General features: G+C 40.0%; 1 protein-coding gene across 4 annotated transcripts in view; it reads left to right on the top strand.

Annotated features, from left to right (window-relative positions):
- The first annotated feature begins 214 nt into the window (after window positions 1-214).
- The window catches only part of nhsl1a (NHS-like 1a), a 31118-nt gene continuing 8691 nt past the window's right edge, over window positions 215-22641 (top strand). Inside the window, exons 1-7 of one of the 4 annotated variants that reach the window (XM_025903341.1) lie at window positions 215-341; window positions 2261-2291; window positions 5169-5208; window positions 17294-17407; window positions 19569-19714; window positions 20669-20906; window positions 22063-22547. In XM_025903341.1, the coding sequence (XP_025759126.1) occupies window positions 229-341; window positions 2261-2291; window positions 5169-5208; window positions 17294-17407; window positions 19569-19714; window positions 20669-20906; window positions 22063-22547 (1167 nt within the window). In that variant the 5' untranslated portion in view covers window positions 215-228. Of the gene's footprint in view, window positions 342-2260; window positions 2292-5168; window positions 5209-6173; window positions 6422-15037; window positions 15240-17293; window positions 17408-19568; window positions 19715-20668; window positions 20907-22062; window positions 22548-22641 lie in introns of those variants that run through there. The other 3 variants (XM_025903342.1, XM_005462888.4, XM_005462889.4) reach the window with 3 other exon arrangements.

Consider the following 22641-nt stretch of genomic DNA (forward strand, 5'->3'; position numbering starts at 1 on the left):
CCCGTTGTCGCCTCCCCCGTCCCTGTCATCCATGCAGTGTTTGGTGATGATGTGCTTGTAGAGCTTGGTGAAGTCTCTGCTGGTGTAGAAGCAGTAGGAGCAGTGGAAGAGCCGGGCGCCGCTCTGGTACATCAGGATGTTCCCGAGGCGTCCCATCACCACACCGTCAAGGCAGGTGGGGTGGGATGCCGCAATGTGGGATAGCTGGTGGGCGTGGCTCTTGGAGAAATGGCCGCAGTGGGGGCACTGGAGGTGAGCCGCGACACCCCCGCCTACTTCACCACGAGTCTGTATGATAACCGACATCCCTGCAAAGATCGGACAGAGCAGGTAAGGCACAGGTGAGCTCAGAAAACTTCCACTAAGATCAAGATAAAAAATTCTTAAAGCTAAATGTTTGATTCTTGGACATTTTTTTTACTTTTTAAAATATCATTATTATCATTATTTAAAATATTATATTTAATAAAGGGCTTTTTCACCTGGAATGAGAAAATGAATTAGATTAACAACACTGTCTCAGACATGTTTTACCAATAAACCAAACACAGATATGAACCAGTGACTGTAGAAAACAGTCATTGGTATGAACACTTTCACATCTCCACTGTTAACACAATTTTTCATTTTGGAGCGGTTTTTACAACCTGGACTAGACACCAACACAAGGCCGATCAAAGCAAAAAATACAGGATTTTTGGGATCAATGCATATTTAGTGATTTCAATAATCAGATAATTCCAACATATCTGATAGTATTTTTTTTTTTTTTAAACACACAAAACAGCAAAAGAGTTCTCTACGATTGATTACAAGTAGTTATTTATTTTCTCCTATAGCTTCTGCCTGATTTTGCTCTGATCAGCTGGTTGTTGTATGCGTGCTGATTCAATGTTGCTAACACGGAGGTTGTAGAGTGCCTTCTGGTGGAAAAACTATGCAACACCAACAGTCATAACATGGTTGAACGGTGTTTCTCCTGTCTTTTCTTTACTTTTGTTTTCATTTCTTTATTGCTTGTTATAAATAGATTGGGAAATAGCAAAAATATCTGTCGGGCTCGATTTATCCAATTTCGAAATATTTGCTCAGTGTGAATTTGTAACTACTTTTTTTCAACAGAAAGTATATTTTATGTCTGCTTCAACCAGGAATACAAAGCTTTAAAAACAGCCAATGTTAGACCTTTACCGAAACCAAATTGTGCACGTTACATGTAAAAATCTGTGCTGTGTGCTTGTGGGATGAGAATCCTCTTCCCTTGTGGTGTGAGCTCTGCTGTCACACAAGCAGCAGAAATGTGTGATTTTTTTTTTTTAATTTTGTTTTTCACTATATATGATTTAAAAATAGCAGCTCTAAATATATATAAAAAATAAATAAGAAGATTCCATTAAAATAATCTAACACCTCAGGAAATCACAACTAGGTACTTTGGACGTCTCTTTACTTCCACCCCTCCACAGCCTGTAAACTCATCTACATCAAATACATTCAACCTTTAACCGGATTTTGTTAATATTTAAGCTTTTTTCCCTATAAACAGTGATACAATTTGAACACTTAAGCACATTTAGGAGTGAGATTTGTCTCCTGAGTAAGTCACCTTATCCTGGTTCATCCCGGTTTATCCTTGGACTGGGATAACGGTAACCCTGCTCCTGCACGCTGTTCACATCAATGGGATAAAAGAGCGCAGCTAACAGGCTTGCCTGCACTACAAACTACACATTTAACCAGTTTTTTCCACCCACCTGACTCCACCGCCGGCTGTGTTAGTTTGTAACAAAGTTCCTGAACCTGAAATGACAATAAAATCACTCAGGAGAAAGATTTAAACCGGATTAAATCTCCATCTTTTAGGCTAACCCCCCGGGATCCTCAGCAGCTTCTCCGCTACCGCCCTTTTCCGTGTTTACCTCTAGCACAGCCAATCAACTCACTTCAGCCGTCCGCCACTGACCAATCACAAAATTCCCTTAACCAGGCTCTCGTCTAGCATTCAATTGTCGCGAGATCTCTGGAGTGTTTTATAATTGTCGGACATTCCTTCGTTTATAGAGGAAAAAAAACCATAAAATCGTCCGGATCTGGTGATATTTAACTGAGACAAACTAGCCTACAGTTTCAAGTGAACTAGAAATAAATGAATAAAGATAACAGAAGAAACTGATACATAAAGTTTATTAAATATTATTTATAATCAGGCTGAAGCGTGTGCTCCTTAGTCTGTGATTAATGAGGCTGATTCTGTCTCCAGAAACCGACCACCTGCTGAGGAAGCAGGGCACTACACTGTAAAATGTAATATTGTGTTTAATTAAAAATATTAAATAGGCTGAACTCAATTTTTATCAATTTGTTATTAGAACTCAATTTAAATAAGTTACCAGTACTTTTTATGCAAAAACGCTGATAAACTCCATTTATTTGAGTTGTCTTAACTTAGAAAAACTAAGTAAGCTGGAAGTTTTGCTTCTCAGTGCGGAAGGATGAAAGATGTGTTTTGAAAATGCCACGTGACTACTGTCCTCCTCCCTCGGATCAGTCCGCATGTTCACGGTGGAATATGTTGAGCAAACCTGGAGAAGCGTCAGCGCAAGATATTATTGTTGTCATTGCTGTGGATCTTTACCTGATACACTGACTTGGTGAGTAAATGTTTACTCTTATTCAAACTGATTTTGTGGCTTCTCTTAGTTTAGCACCAGGTTTAAAATCTTGCTAGCTAGTTAGTGTTAGCCTAGCGTTGCTGCTGCCGCTGGGCTCATGTTACTTAAAAATTAACACCACAGCCTTAAAAACCTTACATAAAACTATGTGGTGAAATTTTCTGTTGATTGTTTGAAATAAATAAGTGAGATAAGAGCCCAGACAAAATTCTTCGGGAGGTGCAGCCGTTAGGGGTGGGGTAGGTAGGTGTGGGGGGTGGATAACAGAGCTCTCCGAAAACTGGAAGCACTTTTGCAAATATGTGATATTTTGATAAATTAAGTAGATATTTGAGCATTACATAGCTACATTGTCGCCTGAAAATATCTTAAAAGGTTATTTTGTGACCCAGAAAGGGTAGTCTGGGGAAAAGGAGGATCGCATTTGTCGCCGCGGTTGTCGGAGCCTGTGCATACTTGTAAGCGCGGCAATGGCGGAGGAGCGCCGCTGAAAAACTTATTACTTTTTCTGGGTCACAAAATAAACTTTTAAGATATTTTCAGGCGACAATGTAGCTGTGTAAATTTCAATTATCTGCTCGATTTATCAAGACATCACATATTTGCAAAAATGCTCCGACGTTTTCGGAGACGTCTATTTTTTTTTTTTTCATGCTTTGTGGTAGCTTTAGAACATCTGTGGCATCTATTAATGTCAAATCTAGCCTTTATTTAACAACATAAGCAAACTCTATGTTACAATGATTGCACAGCCATTAAGGATCAAATCAGTTTCTGAAAAATGTTCTGCTTTTTCTCCCTCTGCTTGCTTCTTACTGTCTTTGAGGCTCGGGACCAGCACTCCTGCTGTTGGACAGAAAGACATCAGTAAGTGTTTTGGTTTTCCAATATATTAGCAACTGTCAGTGACATTTATATTAATCAGGCTGAACTTTAATCATACTTTAGATCAGCCTGTTTTACTTATTGTTTTATTTGTGCTTTGGTTTGGGGAAGTTGTTTCTTTACTGATCTTTTCCTGTCTTCTGTTATTAGACTTGAGATATGACTGCACTATGCTGTTGCTGGTGACCACAGTTAATTCTACAAGACACGCTGTGTAAGTAAACAAACAACAACAGTTTGGTCTGCATTTCTTGAAAGATCACATCCCCCAAACTTAGTTTAGAGGGTCTACACTGTATATAGTGAAGTCTGCAAATTTTCTAACAGCAAAATCTGTTTTGTGCCCAAATCATTTTGCACATCATTAGAATGAAAGTTATTGTTTAACTTATTGTTTGCATAGCCCTTTTTTAAAATGATGCTTTCATGACATTATTGTGTGTTGGGTGGTGGTCAGGGCTATCCAGACTGACAATTTGGGACATTGAATGTCACCTCTCCGGTGGGGAGGGGGCCTGAGATCGTCTAAATTGGAGTCTGTTCTATACCAAATGCAGAAAAAAATGTTTTAAGAAAGCAATTAAGTTCATGTTCCAAAAAATATGATTGTTTGCTTGCAGGACAACAGGAGAGACGAGTCCTCCGTCACAGATGGTGTGGTCAGTGAAGATGGTCGCCTGCAGGTTCAAGCTCATTGCATCTCCAACCCACATCCACTGCCACTGTACTTAAGGGAAGTTAAAGACTTTCTTCTGCACTTACATTTGGATCACCTCAATCCATGACAGTCATTCAGGCAGTAATGCCTGGACTGGAAACAAGCATCCTTAAAATAATACAACATTCCAGCTCATGTGTTGGAATGGAAAACAAATGTGTTGTTTAAATTAGAGACTGCACTTGTGACAGAACAATAAATATTTTATTTTGATTATATAAGTAATGTAAGTACAAAACAAACTGTGGTAGGCCTAAACTTATTTTCAGAATAATTACATCTGAGACTTTGTTTCATTGTAAGATTATAACAGTGATGGCAATATAATTGTTTGTTGTTCAGCAGAACAGTGTCCAGTATGTTGGCTGTTGTACTTTGTTGTGTTTGAAAATAAAAGTTGGGCTGATTTTAACATCATTACAAAAATTGTTGTTAATTATTTTTAATCATATTCAGGTTACCACAAATTGTTTTTTCATTTAGTTGAACTTAACATGTTTGTCAGTAGGTAAACAAATAGTATTGTACAGTCAGAAATATCAAGTTATTGTTAATACTGCAGACTTGGAATGTATAAGTTGTCCTAACAGTCATCTTAAGTAAGCTTTACTTAGTTTTTTTGAGGCAACGAGTTTCCATAATTTTTTTGAGTTCTAGGAACTAACAAGGCTGTACAGTGTACTCAAAATGAGTAAGTTGCCCTAACTTGGTCATCTTACGTAAACTTGATCCAATTTTTTTGAGTTCTGGGAACAAATGAGCTTGTACAGAGTACTCAAAGTAAATAAGTTGTCCTAACTTAGTCATTTTTAGCTAAGCTTTACTCAATTTTTTTGAGGCAACGAGTTTCCATAATTTTTTTGAGTTCTGGGAACTAATTAGATTTTACAGTGTACATCTCTGCCATCCACTGCTTCGTCATCGCGCATACAGGTAGGAATGAAATTCTTTTATTCTTCTTTACTGCCTTTCACTTGTATTTTATTTTTCTTTGTTTGTTTTGTTTCGTTTTTTTTGGTTTTTGGTTTTTTTTTTTCTTTGGGTGTGTGTGGTGGGGGGGGGGTGCCCCACCCCTTTTTTAAAAATCTGAATTTATGTGTTGATTTCACCCGCTGTGGCCCAGATGATAGAGCAGGTCGTCTACCTATTGATCTCCACACCATCTGCTTCAAATTCTTCTTCACTTTAACATCACTTTAGTTCCATTTATAGAATAGAATAGAATAGAATAGAATAGAATAGAATAGAATAATCCTTTAATTGTCCCACAAGGGGAAATTTGGTTGTAACAGCAGCCAAAAAGATACATATACAAACAGACAGTACACAGGACACAGAACAGAAACATACACAATTTTTCTTAAATATTTACATTAAGGACAATGGTTATGGTTACTATATACAGAGTATTGTACAGTTATTAAATTAAGTAAAAATAACTACAGATAAGAGGCAAACCAGGTTGTAGTGCTAATCAGTTGGTTAACTTATTGCAGTTAGTGCTGATGTAAACATTATGTTTGTTGGGAGCAGTTCTGATTGTACAGCCTGACAGCTGCAGGGAGGAAGGACCTGCGGAAACGCTCCTTCATGCATCACATCCTTATTTCAATAAGATGAGTTTTTCTTAATGAAAGAATAATTATATGTTTTAAAATATAAGGAGCAATACATTGTAAATATATATAAATATATATATGTATATGTATGTACACACCACAGAATAGAAATTTATGTGGCTGATTTCTCAGAAACACGTTAAATTAAAACAAAGCAGATGACACCAGATCGGGCTTTTATTTTGAAGTGAGTGGATCAAAGCTTTATCAAAGCAGAAATACTCATCTTAATGGGGAGGTTAAAGGTCACCTGTTGAGCGAGTGAGAGGGAGGAGTGATGGGAGAGTAATTTCAGGTTGAGCGAGGATTGGTTTGAGAGGAGAGAGGAGGAGAGAAGGCTTTTATTGTGGTAGAACGAGTGAGGGTAGACAGAGGGAGAGAGGGAGGTATCTGAGTTTGAACTTGTGTTTTCCTTTAGTCTTTGTCATCTCAGATTCACAAACGCAGACACACACATACACACAAATATACTGGGTGTCATATTGAGGGACGCCGAGCGAGTGAGGACAACATGCTCTGCTTAAAAGGTAAGAGCGAGACAGAGAGAGAGAGAGAGAGAGAGAGAGAGGGCATGAAGTTAAGAAATGTGGGTCATTTTGTTCTGTAACTGTCAACATTAACACACACACACACACACACTGTTATCTTCATAACCTTTTTGCAGTGTGAGTGAGAAAGAGAGAATGTGTGTGTGTGTGTGTGCGTGTGTGCGTGTGCGTGTGCGTGTGTGTGTGTGTGTGTGTGTTGGGGCACTGAAGAAGGTTGAGCAAGCTTTATTTTGAGCACAGAGAGAGAGATTAATGGAGGGAGTGAAGAGTTGACTAGATGTAGTGTTTTCATGATTACAGCTGCAGCACTCCTTTGTGCAACTGTTACTATGGTTACTGCTCCTAATAGCACCGCTAGTATTTCAACTACTACAAGTACTTCTGATACTGCAAGTACTGATGATGCTGCTTCATCCAAGTTTTGGGTCAGAGACGTGTGCAGTCTTGAGTCTGGCACGTGTGTGTGTGTGTGTGTGTGTGTGTGTGTGTGTGTGTGTGTCTTTAATGACTGTCGGCCTGTCGGGGCAGGCTGAAGCATCGCATTGAGCCTCCATAACACAGCTGTCCTTCTCCTGCAGCTTCAGACGTGGCTGTGGATCTTTCTTTAATGAAATCCTGCAAGCTGCACCTCCTCAAGCAAACAAAAACAAAAAGAGCACACATAAAATTTGCTAGAATGTTTATCGACTCATGATGTTTCAGTTTTAGCTACAAAACAAATTAGCAGTTAATGTTTAAATGTTTCACCCATGAGCTTATTGTCCCTCATTTTTAAGATTGTTTGCTTTTATCTGTGGCCTCATTCTGTATCATTTTAAGCTACATTTGCATATTAGAGCTCAATTTCGTTTGTATTCGTACTCATAATGCATCTCGAAGCAAATCTTGCAGTATTTAGTATTCGTATTAGATCGTATTTACATGTTTTGTAAGCTCAATGTATTAATCATACCTGTGTGAAGTGGTTGAAAAAAAATAGGAAGAGTTAGAGGCACAAAATATAACAACTGAAGGCGCCAGGACAAGATCGCATCAGTTATTTTTGTCCCATCATCCGTCAGAGAAAACATTTTCACCCTCGGGAAAATTCCCCTCTCAAGTACCTGACGTTCACTTCAAAAACACAACTGAACTGCCAGGACACAGACGATGGATGACGTAGGAGAAGAGCTAGGGGAGAGGAACTGAAGATTGATGGGACCCTTCTCACTTTCTCCCTGAGTCAATCAAGCGTTTGATCAGGGAGACCTCCAGGCAGAAAACTAATGAATATTATCATTTCTTTCATATGAAGCACAGATGCTTTAAAAGTGGGTTAAAAACTCATTTTTGTTTTAGAACTGATTTCATAATTAAACAATAAACATTTTTGACTTTCTTTCTGTCTGTGGTCCTCACCTCCCTGTGACTTATACACCTCAAAGGAACACCTCACAGTTTTACTCAGGATAGATAACGAGCCAACAAAATACCAACAACCTCCCAAACTGACTTAAAGCAGAGACTTTCATTATTCTGCTTTTCTTTGTGAATATTTTTTCAATATGTTTATTAAATTTCCAACAACAGTAAGTTAAAGGTCACTTTGGACACTTCTCCACCTCCACCAGCTGGAACCTGGGATGGATCCACCCTCTGAATGTTGCAGCACAAATCAAGGCCTATCAGACCAGGGGACATCTTCCAGTCTTATCTTCTTCAATTTCAATGAATCTACATGAACCATAGCCTCAGTTTTCTGTTCTTAGCTGACATCAGTGGCACTCGGTGTGGTCTTCTGCTGCTGTAACCAATTTGCTTAAATGTTTGATGCGCTTTGCATTCAGAGATGCTCTTCTGCATATTTAGTTGTGATAAGTGGTTTTGAGTTGCTGTTGCCTTCCTATCAACTCAAAGCTGTCTCTCCAATCTCCTGTGAACCGCTGCTCACTGAATATTTTCAATTTTTCAGACCATTCTCTGTAAACCCTAAAAACCACAGCATGTTTAAAGGCACTTAGATCACCTTTCATCACCAATCTGGTGCTCGGCTTAAAGTTCAGCAGGTCTTCTTGAACATGCCTAAAGGCAATGAATTGCTGCCATGTAACTCACTGATTAGATTTTTGTGTTAACAAACAGATGAACAGCAGCCAGTAGTGCATTTATGCTATGTGTGAATGTAAAGTTCCAGTCAAGCACTGACTATCAGCGTTTTAATTTTCCTTTTATGGTAATATAAAGTTTGGTTTGTTTCTTTTCTTGGGTAATCTAAGATATTGTTCAAGTGATTTTAACACAGGTCCTTCTTCAGGACTTCCTGGTTGAAGGTTTGTGTGCACAAATGAGGCAGCGTGGTTTATGAGAACACTATAAACCACACTGGTTTGTGGTGCCCCTTAATGTGCTGCAACTGCTGACTGTCCCCTTTCTTCTTAACATTTTATTTAGCAGGATCCAGTTCTGGTAGTGGATACCTGACTGAGGCGTTTACTTACTTTCAGTATGGAGGTACAACACGTTTGGACTACAGATAAACGTATCTGTAGTCCATGTTGCATGTAGCTGAGGGTCAGCTACATGCAACAGCAAAACCAAACCGAGGTGCAATAACACACAATGAAAAAGCAAGATGAAAAAATAAAATCCAGTAGAGATTTGGTGTCTAGTCTGCAACTTTGTATTATCAAACTCAAGCAAAGAACATCAAAATCACTTCAGTTATAATGATGGTTGTTTATCAGTCCACCCAGTCCTTTGTAAGCCATCATATTCCTCAGATTTAAGTGTCAAATAGCTGAATGAGCGCTCAGCACTAGCAGTACATGCGGGCACATGACACTAATGGCAGTCTCTATAGTTCAAGCTCCACATCATTATGTCCATTCTGTGTATTTTCATGCTGATAATCAAGATAAGAAGTGTTGGTTCTGAAGCACATTAATTGGTCAAAGAATCCAAAGAGGATTTGCTGCTGTCAACGCTGTCATTTTGAGGCTATAATAATGTAAATGTTTTCTGGCTCAGCGAGTTTCTATAACTGCTAACTGTAGCTATAGAAGTAGGATTTGGTGCATTTGTTGCAGTTGACAGGTGTGTATTAACCCACATCGTGTGGTTTGCAGGTGAAGTTTAACTAAGCTGTGAAGGATGTTAACCTTCTGTTTAAGATCTAAATTTAGAGATACCCAGTTTGACACAGTAACGCATTACTGAGCAACATGTGTTGTGAGTGTGGTGGTAAATACCTGTCCCACACCGGCCATCTGCAGACCTGGATAATCCCTGTTAGTAGATTAGAGTTAGAGAGAGGAGAGGAAAGAAAGCAGCACTATGTCAACACCTCTGAAGAAAAATCACATTTACTGTTGGACTGTAATCATTTCTGGAGTCACATCGGCCGAGGGAGACTTTTCGGTTTGTGGTTTGGAGGTCTGAGGTTTTTATTGTGAAGGAATAAGAAGAAGTTGGACAGAGCTCCTAAAGGTTTTAACTGCGTTCATTCCAGGGTCACTCCAAGGTTTTTTTTTTCTTTATTTTTTTTTACTGTGAAATGTTGGGACTGTTTGTTGTGAGAAATGGACATTTTCAGATGTGGACATGAGGATCTGGAGATCTGTCACTTATAAACGACTGAGCACATTTTGGACTTTGTTTTAGGGCATTTTTTTTTTTTTATTATTATTCTTTATCAGCCTTTTGTGATCATACAAATTTGCATAGTTGTTCTGAACCAGAAGGTGCTATTTGTGAAGATCTAACATTTTAAGACTTTTATTGTGAAATGCTCAAGGCTCCTTTTGTGAATAACTGGAAAATGTGTGCATCCGATGACATTCATTTTTCCCTTCGACTAAAAAAGACAGAAGGTATTTTTAATGCTTATTTTGAAATGCAGAATCAAACTCTTTTACAATGAAAGGCTAACTAAATTTGGGGGAATTTTAAAGGACCTTTGCTGGAATTATTGATCCTCTTTGGACATTTATTGTGAAGGACCTGGATAATACAAATCTCTTTATGAGTTTGAATAACAAGAGGTTGAAAACTGTTGCAGGCTTTTACTGTAAAAAGATGATAATACTATTGTAGTTTAGTAGTGGTTAGTCACCTGTAATCTGTCAGCCCATCAAACTCCCAATCACAGCTTGAGAAACAATGATTTCATATGTGGAATGCCTGGGTGGGGAGGGGGCGGGGCCTGGTGTGACGTCGCATTGTTGGAATTCTGGTCCCGATGAAGAGCGAGATGAGCTTCTTCCACGCAAGATGATTGCCTTGCAACCAAAAACAGAGGGCAGTCTGCGCCGGCGCCTGCTCAGAGCTAAAATCTACCAGCACCATGACGCCATCTATGGGTTAAATGCAGGTGGCGTGGGACAGCTTGCATCAGCCTCAAGTGAAAAAAAGCCCCTCCCAACTCACCTGCAGTATCAAGGAAACAGCCCCTGGTTCCGCCCCCAGCAACTCCCACCACGCTCCCATGTCAACCCTTCCTTCACCCCAGAGGTTCGTGGGAAACTGTTCCTTACTCCAGAAGCCTGCGGTAAACCCCATCCACAGTCTCCACCGCTTCAGCTGCAGCGCCCTAACTGCCCAGTGCTCACCCAGCGACGCAGAACTAGTTCCTGCCCCCCAACCCCAGAGCCCCGTCCCGGTTACACCTTGCCTGTCCCCTTTCATCTTAGAACTACACCCCCATTCATGGAGCCAGAGCCGCCACCACAATATCACTACAGGCCCAGCAGGAAGTGCAAGACAAGCTTCTTCTGCTTTAGACGTCGCAAAGGGAGAATGTCTGGGAAGGAAGCAACCCAAACTACACCCCTTCTACACAGAGGTACTACCAAGAAATTTGGGTAACCAGAATACTGCTACTAGTACTTGATATTACACTACTAGAAAGATACTGTCCAAGCTGGGAATCCTGAAATGGTTCTTTTGGTTTTGAGTTGTGCAACTTCTATCTCTTTGGACCATTTTGGTCCTCAAAGATTTCAGATAATAGTCAGTCTAATAGACACATGTATTTGGGTTTATGTGGTACTCAATCATATCAGGCAGCATAACACACTCCGAATTACCTCCTTCTTTGAGACCGTTAATTAACCAACCATGTCGGGGTTATCCCAGTTTGGTCCAAGGTAGCCTAGCGTAGTTCAATTTAGTTCCCACAGATCCCAGTCAGCCTGAATTGACTTTTAAAAGTCCCAAATACTCCTAGACACTGTGGCAAATTGGAACAGTTACTTTTTTGATAATATGAATGGTACCATTTGTTATCCTGGATTATCTATTTGAGGTTACATAATCAAAGGTATTACGTTTTGTTTGTATTCAGCCCAGAATAGTGCTAAATTGTGGGTCTTGAATGGTTACTACCACTCTAGCGCTGTTTAGTCTGGTCCCAAATGATCTCACTTTTCCTGATGTTCCTGAGGTTTGACCTCCTGAATATTCTCAGCTACTCTTGTTTGACCATTTCTGTTCTGTGAGTTATGCTTGTCTGGCTCTCTATGATCTTAAATCTGGCACAAATTTCAAATTTTATTTGTTCCTAAATCTAGTTGAAATTTACTTTTGTTTGATCTCACCCAGAAGGACTGAATTCCTATGCATGTATAAATGTCCTATAAGTTGTGTTAGGCCCTGAATGCTGCTAGCTAGCCTTGCTTAGCTCACTTTGGTCTCCAAGGATTCCAGCTTGAGGTCCTGAATTATCCCATTTATTATGGTCTGGCTTTATTTGGCCCTGGATAGCTCGGTTTGATATTCTAAATGGTCCCAGCTATGCAGATTTAGCTAAGTTTTGTAACAAATAATAGTAACTCACCTAGTTTGGCGTTATAAAGCCCTGAATGTTCTCAGCTGTCATGTTTTGGTTTGATATAGTCTTAAATTGGAGCAGTTACTTTGTTTTGGCTTATTTGGTTCTTTGATATTATGAATGTTTTTTAGCCACTAGTCTGGTCCCAAGTTATCTAAGTTTGCCTGACATTACTCTTTGAGGTCCTGAATGTCTTCTTATTCTTGTTTATCCATTTCCATAAAATACAAAAAGATGGCTTTACCTGGCTCTCTTTGGTTCTAAATCTCGCACAAATTTTAATGTGTTTCTTCTCATCAGGGCAGACTAGGATCCACTGCATGTGAAAAGATCTTAAACTCAATTCAATTTGCTCTTGGATGACTTGGGAAGAGATTTCTCATGGCAGATATTCATAATTAGTGGTGTCGGTAAAATTAAAGTGTGATACAGTAAAATCTTCCAGATTAGTTCATCCCAGTTTGGTTCAGTCTTTGCCTCACTGTTTCTTCATGTTTAAATGAGAATATTAGAGCAGCAACTCAGTGCCTGCATGTCTCCTGTGGCTAAGTAAACACACTTTCACACACGCTGTGTGACTGTCTGATCAATAATGCATCACAGCACCAGTCAGCTATTATTCTCTGATAACATGCAGAAGAAAATCACACCAGCTCTCCATATTCTTGGTTAATTATCTCCCCTGTGTGCATAATCTTCTTCATGTGTACATGTGTGTGCGCGCAAGGATTAGCTGCCGCTCCACGCATTGGCCTAAAAGCTAATTCCACGAATAACAGATGATGAACAGGCTTTTTAGCTGCGACAGCTGCTACCTGTTAGCTTCCTAACATCTACCTTCAGTATCCCGCCCTCATGTTGCCTTTGTGGTGACTTTCCACAGCATTTAAAATGTTAAAACAAAGAAAACTGAGCATTGATCAGTCAGTGGTACGTGACTCTGTCTTTCCCATTGATAGCTGAAAAGCCCCATCCTTCCTCTTTCCTGACTGGACAGCTGACAGAGTTCAGAGTTTAACAGATTCACACTATATATAAGACTATGACATAATGATAGTGTGTCCTACTTACTGTCTAATTAATGAAACTAATTAAAACAGTGAGAAGGTGAAGACAGACAGACAGGCTGTCAGCCATGAAGACGGTAATTAGCTGCTCCACTGGCCCACATAGTCGGCACAGTTACAGACTGGAACTGTCCCAGTTGGTGATGATGAAGGTGATGATGAAGGTGACTGTCAGCTCTATCAGCCATTGCCAGTGTTACCACAAGTACTTAGGGTTGCACATATTTTTACTGTGGAGTTCTGCTGTTGGAATATGTGCAGAATATAGTCTTGCTGAAAAAGCAAGATTTTCCCTAAAAAAAAAAGAAAAGAAAAAAAATCTACAAAATTTGACAAAATGCCAACATTTTGTCATGAAAACTATGAAACTGACTTTAGCCAATGTCCATGCCATAAGGAATGACAGTTAAAGAATGGTGTTCTTGTTGAAATAAGCAATGCTTTGCCTGAAAAAGACACCATCTTCATGGCAATATGTGGTATGTAGCCCAAAACCTGTGGATATCTATTAAGGATTAATAAAACCTTCAGGGATGTACAAGTTACCCCTGCTATGTCCACTAAAGACATCTACTAAGACAAGTAGGCTTTTTGAACAATATGTTACAAATTTTAAAAAACAAGTCTCCATGATGTTATGGTTCTCAGTCAGAAAAGGGTGGTGGGGCCATTCAAGGCTGGGAATGGCTTCTGCACTAAATGGTGGAGTTCAACTATTTTGGGGTCTGGTTCATGATCGAGGCCGGGAAGGAGTAATAGACTAACAGATGGATTGGTGCAGCAGTGATGCAGATGTTTTTACAGTCTGTTGCGGTGACGAGAGAGCCGAGTGTGAAAGCGAAGCTCTAGAGTTACTACATCTACCTTCCCACCCCCACCTATGGCCATGAACTGTGGTCAGTGACCAAATGAATGGGATCACAGATATAAGCAGGGAAATTATTTCCTTCTCAGGCTGTCTGGGCTTTCTGCTAGAAATAGGATGAGGAGCTTGGTCATCCCAGAGACATTTAGAGTGTCTCCTGTAAAGCTAGCTGAGAATACCGTGCTGTCACTCCAGAAGACGTGGAGGGCAGGCTGGTTAGAGGGAGATCTGTTGCCCCACGTTCAGAAAAGCACCACAAGATGGATGGATGAATGGAAGGATGGATGGACAAGAAAATAGTATTCTGCTTTATTTATATCATTCTTTTGAAAGGTTATTGTTAAAAATAGATACAAATCTGACTGTAAAAAGACGAAATATGCACCACCTGCATTTATTCATTCATTTAGTGGATCTGGTTATCTCTTTGTACCTTAGCACCTGTTATACCCTGAAGGTTTTTTGTTGGGTTTTTTGGGGGGGGCATTTTGCCTCATTTTATCCCTCAGATGCTGATGTCAAGGCTGATGTCCACACTTTGACAGCATGTCCTCACTCTCTTTGGACCTCACAAAGATAGAACCATGAGAACACAGAGAATAAAAGATGAACAGGGATACATCAGAGGCACACACACACTTTGAATTCTGTTTCTTCATCTCCCTTCATCTACAAAGCATCATGTTTCATGTGTCGTTGTGATAATGCGGTATTTGCGGGTAACCTTCATAACCTGGCGACACACATGAAGGACACACACGTGTGCTGGCTTCCTGCCAACAGGGTATGTGTGTGTGTGTGTGTGTGGATAAGAAAGGAAGAAAGAGGGGGGAGCGAGTGACATAAAAAGAGAATAAGAGAGAGAGGAGTGGGAGGAGAGTGGCATTGCAGCGAGTCGAGCTGCATTACTGCTGCTGCTCGCCCGCTCTCTTTCTGTTTGCTGCAGCCTCAGGAGTGTGTGTGTGTCGGTGTGTGTGTCTAAACGAGTGTGTGGCGTCGTTATGGTTCTGATCGGAATGGCAATCAAATCTGTCCTCAGATATCTCAGTAAGACCAGAGGTGAGTGCCGCTGTATTGACGAGGGATTGATTTACCATTGAGCTGTACATGTAGAGTGAGTTATAGCTCTCTAAAGATGACCTCATAGATACCACCCCCTGATTGGCTCTCAGGTGCATGTAAAAATCATGTCAAACGTAGTTTAGATCAGCATTTTAACGAGCATTTGAAATGTGAGTTTATATTACCTGTAACTATAGTGTAAAACATTAGAGACCCTATTCAAGGTCTCCAGGGCTGACTTCAAATGCTTTGTATCAATCTTACTGACTTCAAGAACCTAATTTAGGGATCATTGTAAGACTTTTTCAGCATTTGCGGTACTTTCTCAAGGGGTCCTGGAATCTCCACAAGGACCCTTAGGATGTCTTCTCAAGGTTTTAACCCTTTAACCAGTAACGCCCAGAAACTCTTCAAGAACAATATAGTTTTATTTAAAGGCTTTTGTCAGGACTCGTGGACCCCTGGAATCTCCACAAGGACTCTTGGAAAAGTTATTCAGAGCTTTATAACCTCGTAGTGACCTCTACAACAATTTAAATCTATTTACAGACCTGTGTTACTTCTCAAGGACAACTGGAAAAAATAATTAAGGAACCATAGTATCTTCTTGATGATCAGTGTGGACATTTAGTATGTCCTCAACATACAATACAAACATACAATCTTGAATCACCGGAACATTTGCAATGACCCGCTGAAGCTGCCACAGATGTCTACTGTCTGCTCAAGGACCACTACCTATCAAGAACTTCTGGGACCCCATTAAGAACTACTTAGCTTCTCCAGGTTCATATCAAGGACCAGCAGAAGCACCTCAAGAATCAGGATGGTCTCTTTATCATTCCGGTACTCCTTGGTGGTTCCTGTAATTCCTTTATGACTTCATCAAGGGCCTCCTTCTAACATAAAGAACCTCCTCAAGAACCCGGGTACCTGCCACAGGATTCATCAAATCTTCTCAAAGACCTGTGATCCCTTCTCAAAAATTGACACAACTTGTCAGACCTCCTTGAGGATTATTTGGACCCCGTAAAGACTGTTTAAGCCTTCCTAGAAGAACTGCACCTTCTTCTTCAGAGCCAGTGAGAACCCTGCAAGCCTTATATCGAATCTCTAATGTTTTAGAACTTCAAGCACCACTGAGGCTTCTCAAAAGCCCGCAATACCTTCTTAGACACTTCTGGAACTGTCTAAAGTATTTATCGGACCACTGCCAATCACTGAAGAGTATTTTCATATTTCAGCCTCTGCACACTTCTTCTAAAGAACCCACCAAAACACCTCATGACATTATTTACATCTTACATCTTAAATAATCTTTCATATTTCTCAAGGACTTTGGCATTCCTTCAAGGATCTCGGGAGCTTCCTGCATCACCATTTCAGTCCAATTAATGTTTGTTTCCATTGTTTAGTTTAAACCCCTAAGGCTGTGCTCAGGGGAAAAAATAAAATAACCTTTTCTTGATTAAAATTTAATAGTGTCTCAGTTACAGTGTTTATTTACTTGTCTTTTGATTGACAACAAAGCCAGAACATAAACAATCAGCCATCACTCATCAGTGATGACTTGGATCATGCGATTAAGGAGAGATGTGGTTGATTAATGGCAACAAATGATCTTTTCTCTCTTGTTTTTTGAATATTATTAGGTTGAGATGAATGACTAAAACAAAACAAAAAAACACTCTTAGTGCAGAAAAACAAAATCACTCATAAGTTATTGTAAGAAGGTCCTACTTTGTATTATAGGAGGTGTTTTTGGTTCTGATGTCTATACACTGCAGAAAGCTGAGACTCAAGCTCCACATCTGTCCATACATCTGTCCACTGAATACCACAGACAGTCAATCTGCTGCTCTTTCACAATAAAAGCCCTGTGATGTGGAGGTCACCTTGAGTAGTGCTGAGTGCGGCAGCTCTCATCATCACTGAGTGTGAAAAGATTTGCTGAAACAAGATTAAAATCCACAAAGCAGCCTCACTCTCACTCTCACCCTCACTCTCCCTCTCTCTCTCTCTCTCTCTCTCTGTGTGTGTCTTTGTTTCAGCTGCAGGGGATGGGGACAGTAAGTGGTCTGTTCACTACACTACCCAGAAGCCTCAGCAGGGTCTGCGCTTCATCCCTGGCAAAAGGCGATCAGGCAGTGCTGATGACCTGCGAGGTGAGAGTGGTACTTTAGTGTTTCGTCAGTTAAGCGTACAAAAATGTGAGATTAACTGGATCTGTAGGGAAACACATTTAGAGTAATGCTAAGAGACTTGAGAAAGTCTCTAGATGAAAATAAGTAGCCACACTTTAAATCCTCCCCTGATTTCTGGTCCTGTCTCACTCTAATGGAACCATAATTTCCAAAAGGAACGCCATGTTATCTTCAATAAGACTTAAAAGTAGCTATTGAGACCATAAACCAATGAAAAAAGTGTTTACTGACATCATAGTTCAGGTGAGAAGTTTGGTCATTTTTCCTCATATACTTCAATATAATCAGACATGGTTTTGTAACCAAAATGTCACCCACTGTTGGCAACTGGAAAGACTGCAGGTTTAAGGAACTTCAGATTCACTTTTCATTCTGTGCTTCTACATCCTAACAAAAAAGACTAAAACCTTTAAAGCATTTCAGACGCTTAAGTGAAAACCACATGCAGCATAAGTCAGCATTTAGGAAATGCTGTTTAGGTGTGTTGCAATCTTACTCAAAAAGTAAGAGAGAATTATTGCTAATGTATTGATATTTTTTAACAGTTCACAGTGTTTGAATCATGGGGCTTTGTTATTTCAAATAAGCAAGAGTCAGAGTCACTGCTATTCCATATCTTGAAGAGACAGAGACAGAGTGAGAACCTTCATTAACTCAAATATTTAGAGAGCCTGGATAAAATTAGGAAGAAAAAGTGAACAGACAGGCAGCAGCTTTGAACCTGAGTCCAGAACAGCAATCAGACTGTTTTGTGAAGGAATCGTGAACTGAGACGTTCACTTAAAGAAGTCTGTGTATAAACTCGATCAATAATACCTGAGTGGGAGGAGAAACTGCAATGCGGCTGCCGTAGAAATGACTGAAAACACTAAAACCACTGCTCCACATTTTAGAAGCATCTCTGAAGTGGCTCTGCAATCCAAGTTAATTATAAGTCCTTTCAAGCCGCACAGAGCAGATGAGGAGGGCAGGAAGTCGGACATATGAATGACATGGAGCATCTGGTCAGACTAAATAAGGTCTGCTTCAGAAAACATTCCCAGCCTGAGTTAATGGATTGAATCTGTATCCATTCTTGGATGTAGACCCAGGTGGAAAAGATTTTTGATAAATAAGCAGATTATAAGTATTTAAACAAATTGAAAATATTTAAATTAAATTAAATTACATTTTACAGTGAATTAATGAATAAGTAATAAATGTGTTTTTTTCCCCTTTTTGTCTTCCTTATGTCATATTATATATTCTGTAAAATATTTAAAGAAGAAAATTGAAAATAATTTTTGGTCAAGTTCAAGAAGTGTGTGAACCCCCAGAGCCTCAGAGGTCTGTTACACACAAACCTTGAGTCCTAAGTGTGTGTGTGTCCTGTAGGATTAGCATTGGCTGACAGATGCCAGCAGACAGTGACCTTCTGACCCGACACACTCACAGAATTGCTGCTGAAAGAATATGTACTCTTCTCCACTCTTGATATTGCTCTGTATGGGCTGAAGGTGGAAATGCTCACAGTCTTCCTCACTGCAGTGGCAGATCACTAATAACTGTTTATAACACTGTCATGTCTCTAAGGCTCACATTGTTTGGGTGTTTACACCAACAAATCTGCCAGGAAAGATTGCAAAAGGAGCTGCCTGTTAAAAAAAATCCTCATCATTTGCTCTTTAAATGTTTACGTCTCTGAAATCTGCAGTAAATCCTCAATCAGCCATCAGTCCTGATAAACAGCCTCCTGTCTGTTTTTATAGCTGCTGAGCAATAAAGGCCTTTTACACTGTTTGATTCCCTAAATTTTCAGTGAAGCACTTAAGCTTTATAAATGATCAGTTTCCTTCGCTTGAGGCCATAAATCCTGGTTCTTTGATGCTTATCAGAGAAGTAATTAGGCTTAGAGGTGACAGCAGCCTGTGAGCAGACTGCAGAGTGCTGCAGGGGTCTGCATGCAGCACGCTCTGCAGCATCGCAGCAGCTGCAGCGCCACATGTCACTGCGAGAAAACACAAATGACGAAGCCTGAGCTCTCCCGCTGATCCCAGCTGATCACTGCAGCAAAGCTCACACAGTCCACAATCATTCTCATGTACTCAACTCACTATTTTCTATCGTCATGGTGTGTTTGTAGCATGTAATGGGCTGACTCAGCATGGCTACAGCGGCCCAAGTGGTTCTCAGCCCCACCCCCCCAGCCCCACCCTTCCTCCCTTCTCCGGCATCAACCAATCAGACGGAACCACACGACGAGGGTGGAGGGACAAAAGCAGGAAGATGGTGAGAAACATGTAAAGATGTTTATACAGATGCAGTGATACATATTAATGGGGCTGAAAACAATGACACCGGCGCTACCAGTTCAGTGTCTCTGACTCAAGGCCCGAGAATTCAATTATATCAGCCCAGCGTGCTCACCATTAAATCTGAAAGAATAAATTGAGAATAATTGGTACTGGTAACTTTTTAAGCTATTTTTATTGCCACAATGTAAAATACAAGACAACAGCTTCTTAAAGGACAAGAATCCCTTTGTTTCTCCATATATTTAAAGGAGCCTGGATTTTTATATATGTCCATTGTTTATTTTTTAATCCAGTTTCCTGATTTAAAACTACAGACATCTGGTTTGATGTGTTCTGGATCTTTTTCTGTTTGTGCAATCAGTGCAGAATGTTTGTGTTTTATTTCCATCTGCTGGTCAAAATGAAGTACTGACACATCTTCTGCCATCTATTTGTTGTACTCAATGATTAACCTTTCCTTTAATTGTTTTTCACATCCTTTGATCCTTCCCTCGTGTTCTCAACCCTCCTCAGAGGTCCAGAGTCTTGGACTTTTTCTCTAAGTCTTGCTTTTCAGTTTGTTTCAAGTTTTCACTTTGGAGAAGAAAGGTAAACATGGAATAAACATGTCTGTAGTACACTAGATTAGATAAAACTAAAGTAGAGTAGCATCTCAGTTACACCCAAACAGGCTTTTTACCCTAACAGTCAACAAAGTCGAAGTCTTAGAGGGTTTACACTTAGAACAATTTTTGGCTCACATGAAATTTCTTTAAGGCTAAATTAGCTGGACTAGCGATGACTTCACCTTGGAATTAATTCAGCTACTCACAGATTTATTTGACCCTTCCAGGCTAGATTAAACCCCAGCACTGCTGGACCAGATTTAACTGAATTAAAACCCAATTTGTAAACCAAAATGTTAATTTCTGCCTGTTTTCTTTGTCAGTCCACAACATCCTCAGAGGAAGATGAGATGTTTATCTTGAACAACAGGCGACCCCTGACACCACTGGTCCTGAATCCCGTCCATCTCACCTCCTGTTGGGATGATGATGACGAGCAAACATATGAGCCAAAAGTCGAAATAGATATGGAACCGCCCCCTCGACTTCCAACGCCGGAGGAGAGGATGAGGCAGCAGGCCGAAGCAGTCGCAGCAGATATTGTTCCTATTAATGTAACAGGTACAGCTGGACTCAGATCCAGATTCTGTTTGTAAGGACTCTGAACTTAATATTGAAACTCATCTAAAACTTTAAATTTATTTCTGCCATATTGTCTAGAATAGAATAGAATAGAATAGAATAGAATAGAATAGAATAGAATAGAATTCAACTTTATTGTCATTGCACATGTCACAGGTACAGGGCAACGAAATGCAGTTTGCATCCATCCAGAAGTGCTTTAGTGATATAGATATATTACAATATATATTAGCAATAATATAGATATGCAAGTATATTACAGAAATGGGTCTATTGTGGTATGTTATAATGTACACGGTATGAAGTATGTTGTGAATATTCTATAACTATAGGTATGTACAGGCTGTAGTGAGTACAAGCTATGTACAGGATATGAACAGGATATAAATATGAAAAACTATACAGAATATGAAATAAATAACTTTACAGAATATGAGAATTCAGTCTACACTGAATTTCTACTTGCATCTGGTTTCAAAAACAGACTAAGACATAAACTTGAGATTTACCTTTAAATTTTTCTCAGGCTCAAATCAGTTTGATCTTCATAGGAAGTTCTTCTAATTTAGAGCCGACCAGAAAGCTTTTGTCATCTTGATTCATGCCTTAAATCTTAAAATCTGGAATCTGGATAGGACTCAGATTTGAAATATAAGTTAGCCTAGTCTATTTTGAGACCCAAATCCAACTTGAAGTTCTACTTAGGCTTGAGGCTTTACTTCGACTTAACTTCGATTTAACTCACACAAATCTTGGGACTTGGTAAATTACCATTAGCCTTTTCAGAATTAACTCTGGACAAAGAGTTGAAATCGGAGGTACATTGCCTCCATTTTCATCTGGATTCTGCTCTCACAGAAACTTGATTAACGTTTGTTAAATAACTATATAACTATCAACTATAGCTTTAGATCTTACTTGGAACTGAGATTTTTTTTCTTTCAGCCAAAGCTTATCTTGAAGACCTTAAATGGACATATGATTTTATCAGGACTCTAAGTAACTAACTGGAAACATTAGAGTTAGGATATGATGTGAGGTTTACATAAACTACAACAGGTCTCATAGGCTAAACTTGGATTCGGAGTAGCGACTTGTCTTGACTGTTGCCTTTTTGTGTGTGTTAACACTTAAGGTGAGAGTTTTGATCGCCAAGCCAGTTTTCGAAGAACACTTTCCAATGCTGACTCACTAAACCGACGACCCCGGAAATTGAGCCGACGCAAGACAGTTACTGGGATACCAGATAATGCCCTCCCGAAGTCTCCCTCCATCTCTGATGTTCTTCCCGGTCAGTTCTCCACCGTGGGTCGACCTGCATCTGAATGTACCTCTCCTCATCAGCAGAGGAACATGGAAGTGGAGGAAAAGGGAGATCTAAGAAAAGAGGAGCAGCTGTCAACAAGGAGAATCCGAGCCCCTAAAGGAGAGGGAATGTCCAGCCTCATGGCCTCCCTTACCTCTTCCCCACGTATTGGTAGCCATTCCAGCTCCTGCTGCTCACCATCCTTGGAGAGCCACACCCTCCCCCGTCCGGCAACCAATTCCTCCCTGAACTCCGAGGCCAGCTGTAACAGTGTATCCTACAGGACTCTGAGCACCTCCTCAGCTTGCTACCAGGTAAATTAATGAGAAGTTATTATTACACTAATAAAGTCAAAGCATAAAATAAAGGAGTTTCCAGATGACTGGCATGCTAGTGTCAGCCAACATA

The sequence above is a fragment of the Oreochromis niloticus genome, linkage group LG23 (assembly GCF_001858045.2).
Source record: "Oreochromis niloticus isolate F11D_XX linkage group LG23, O_niloticus_UMD_NMBU, whole genome shotgun sequence".
NCBI classification, from domain to species: domain Eukaryota; kingdom Metazoa; phylum Chordata; class Actinopteri; order Cichliformes; family Cichlidae; genus Oreochromis; species Oreochromis niloticus.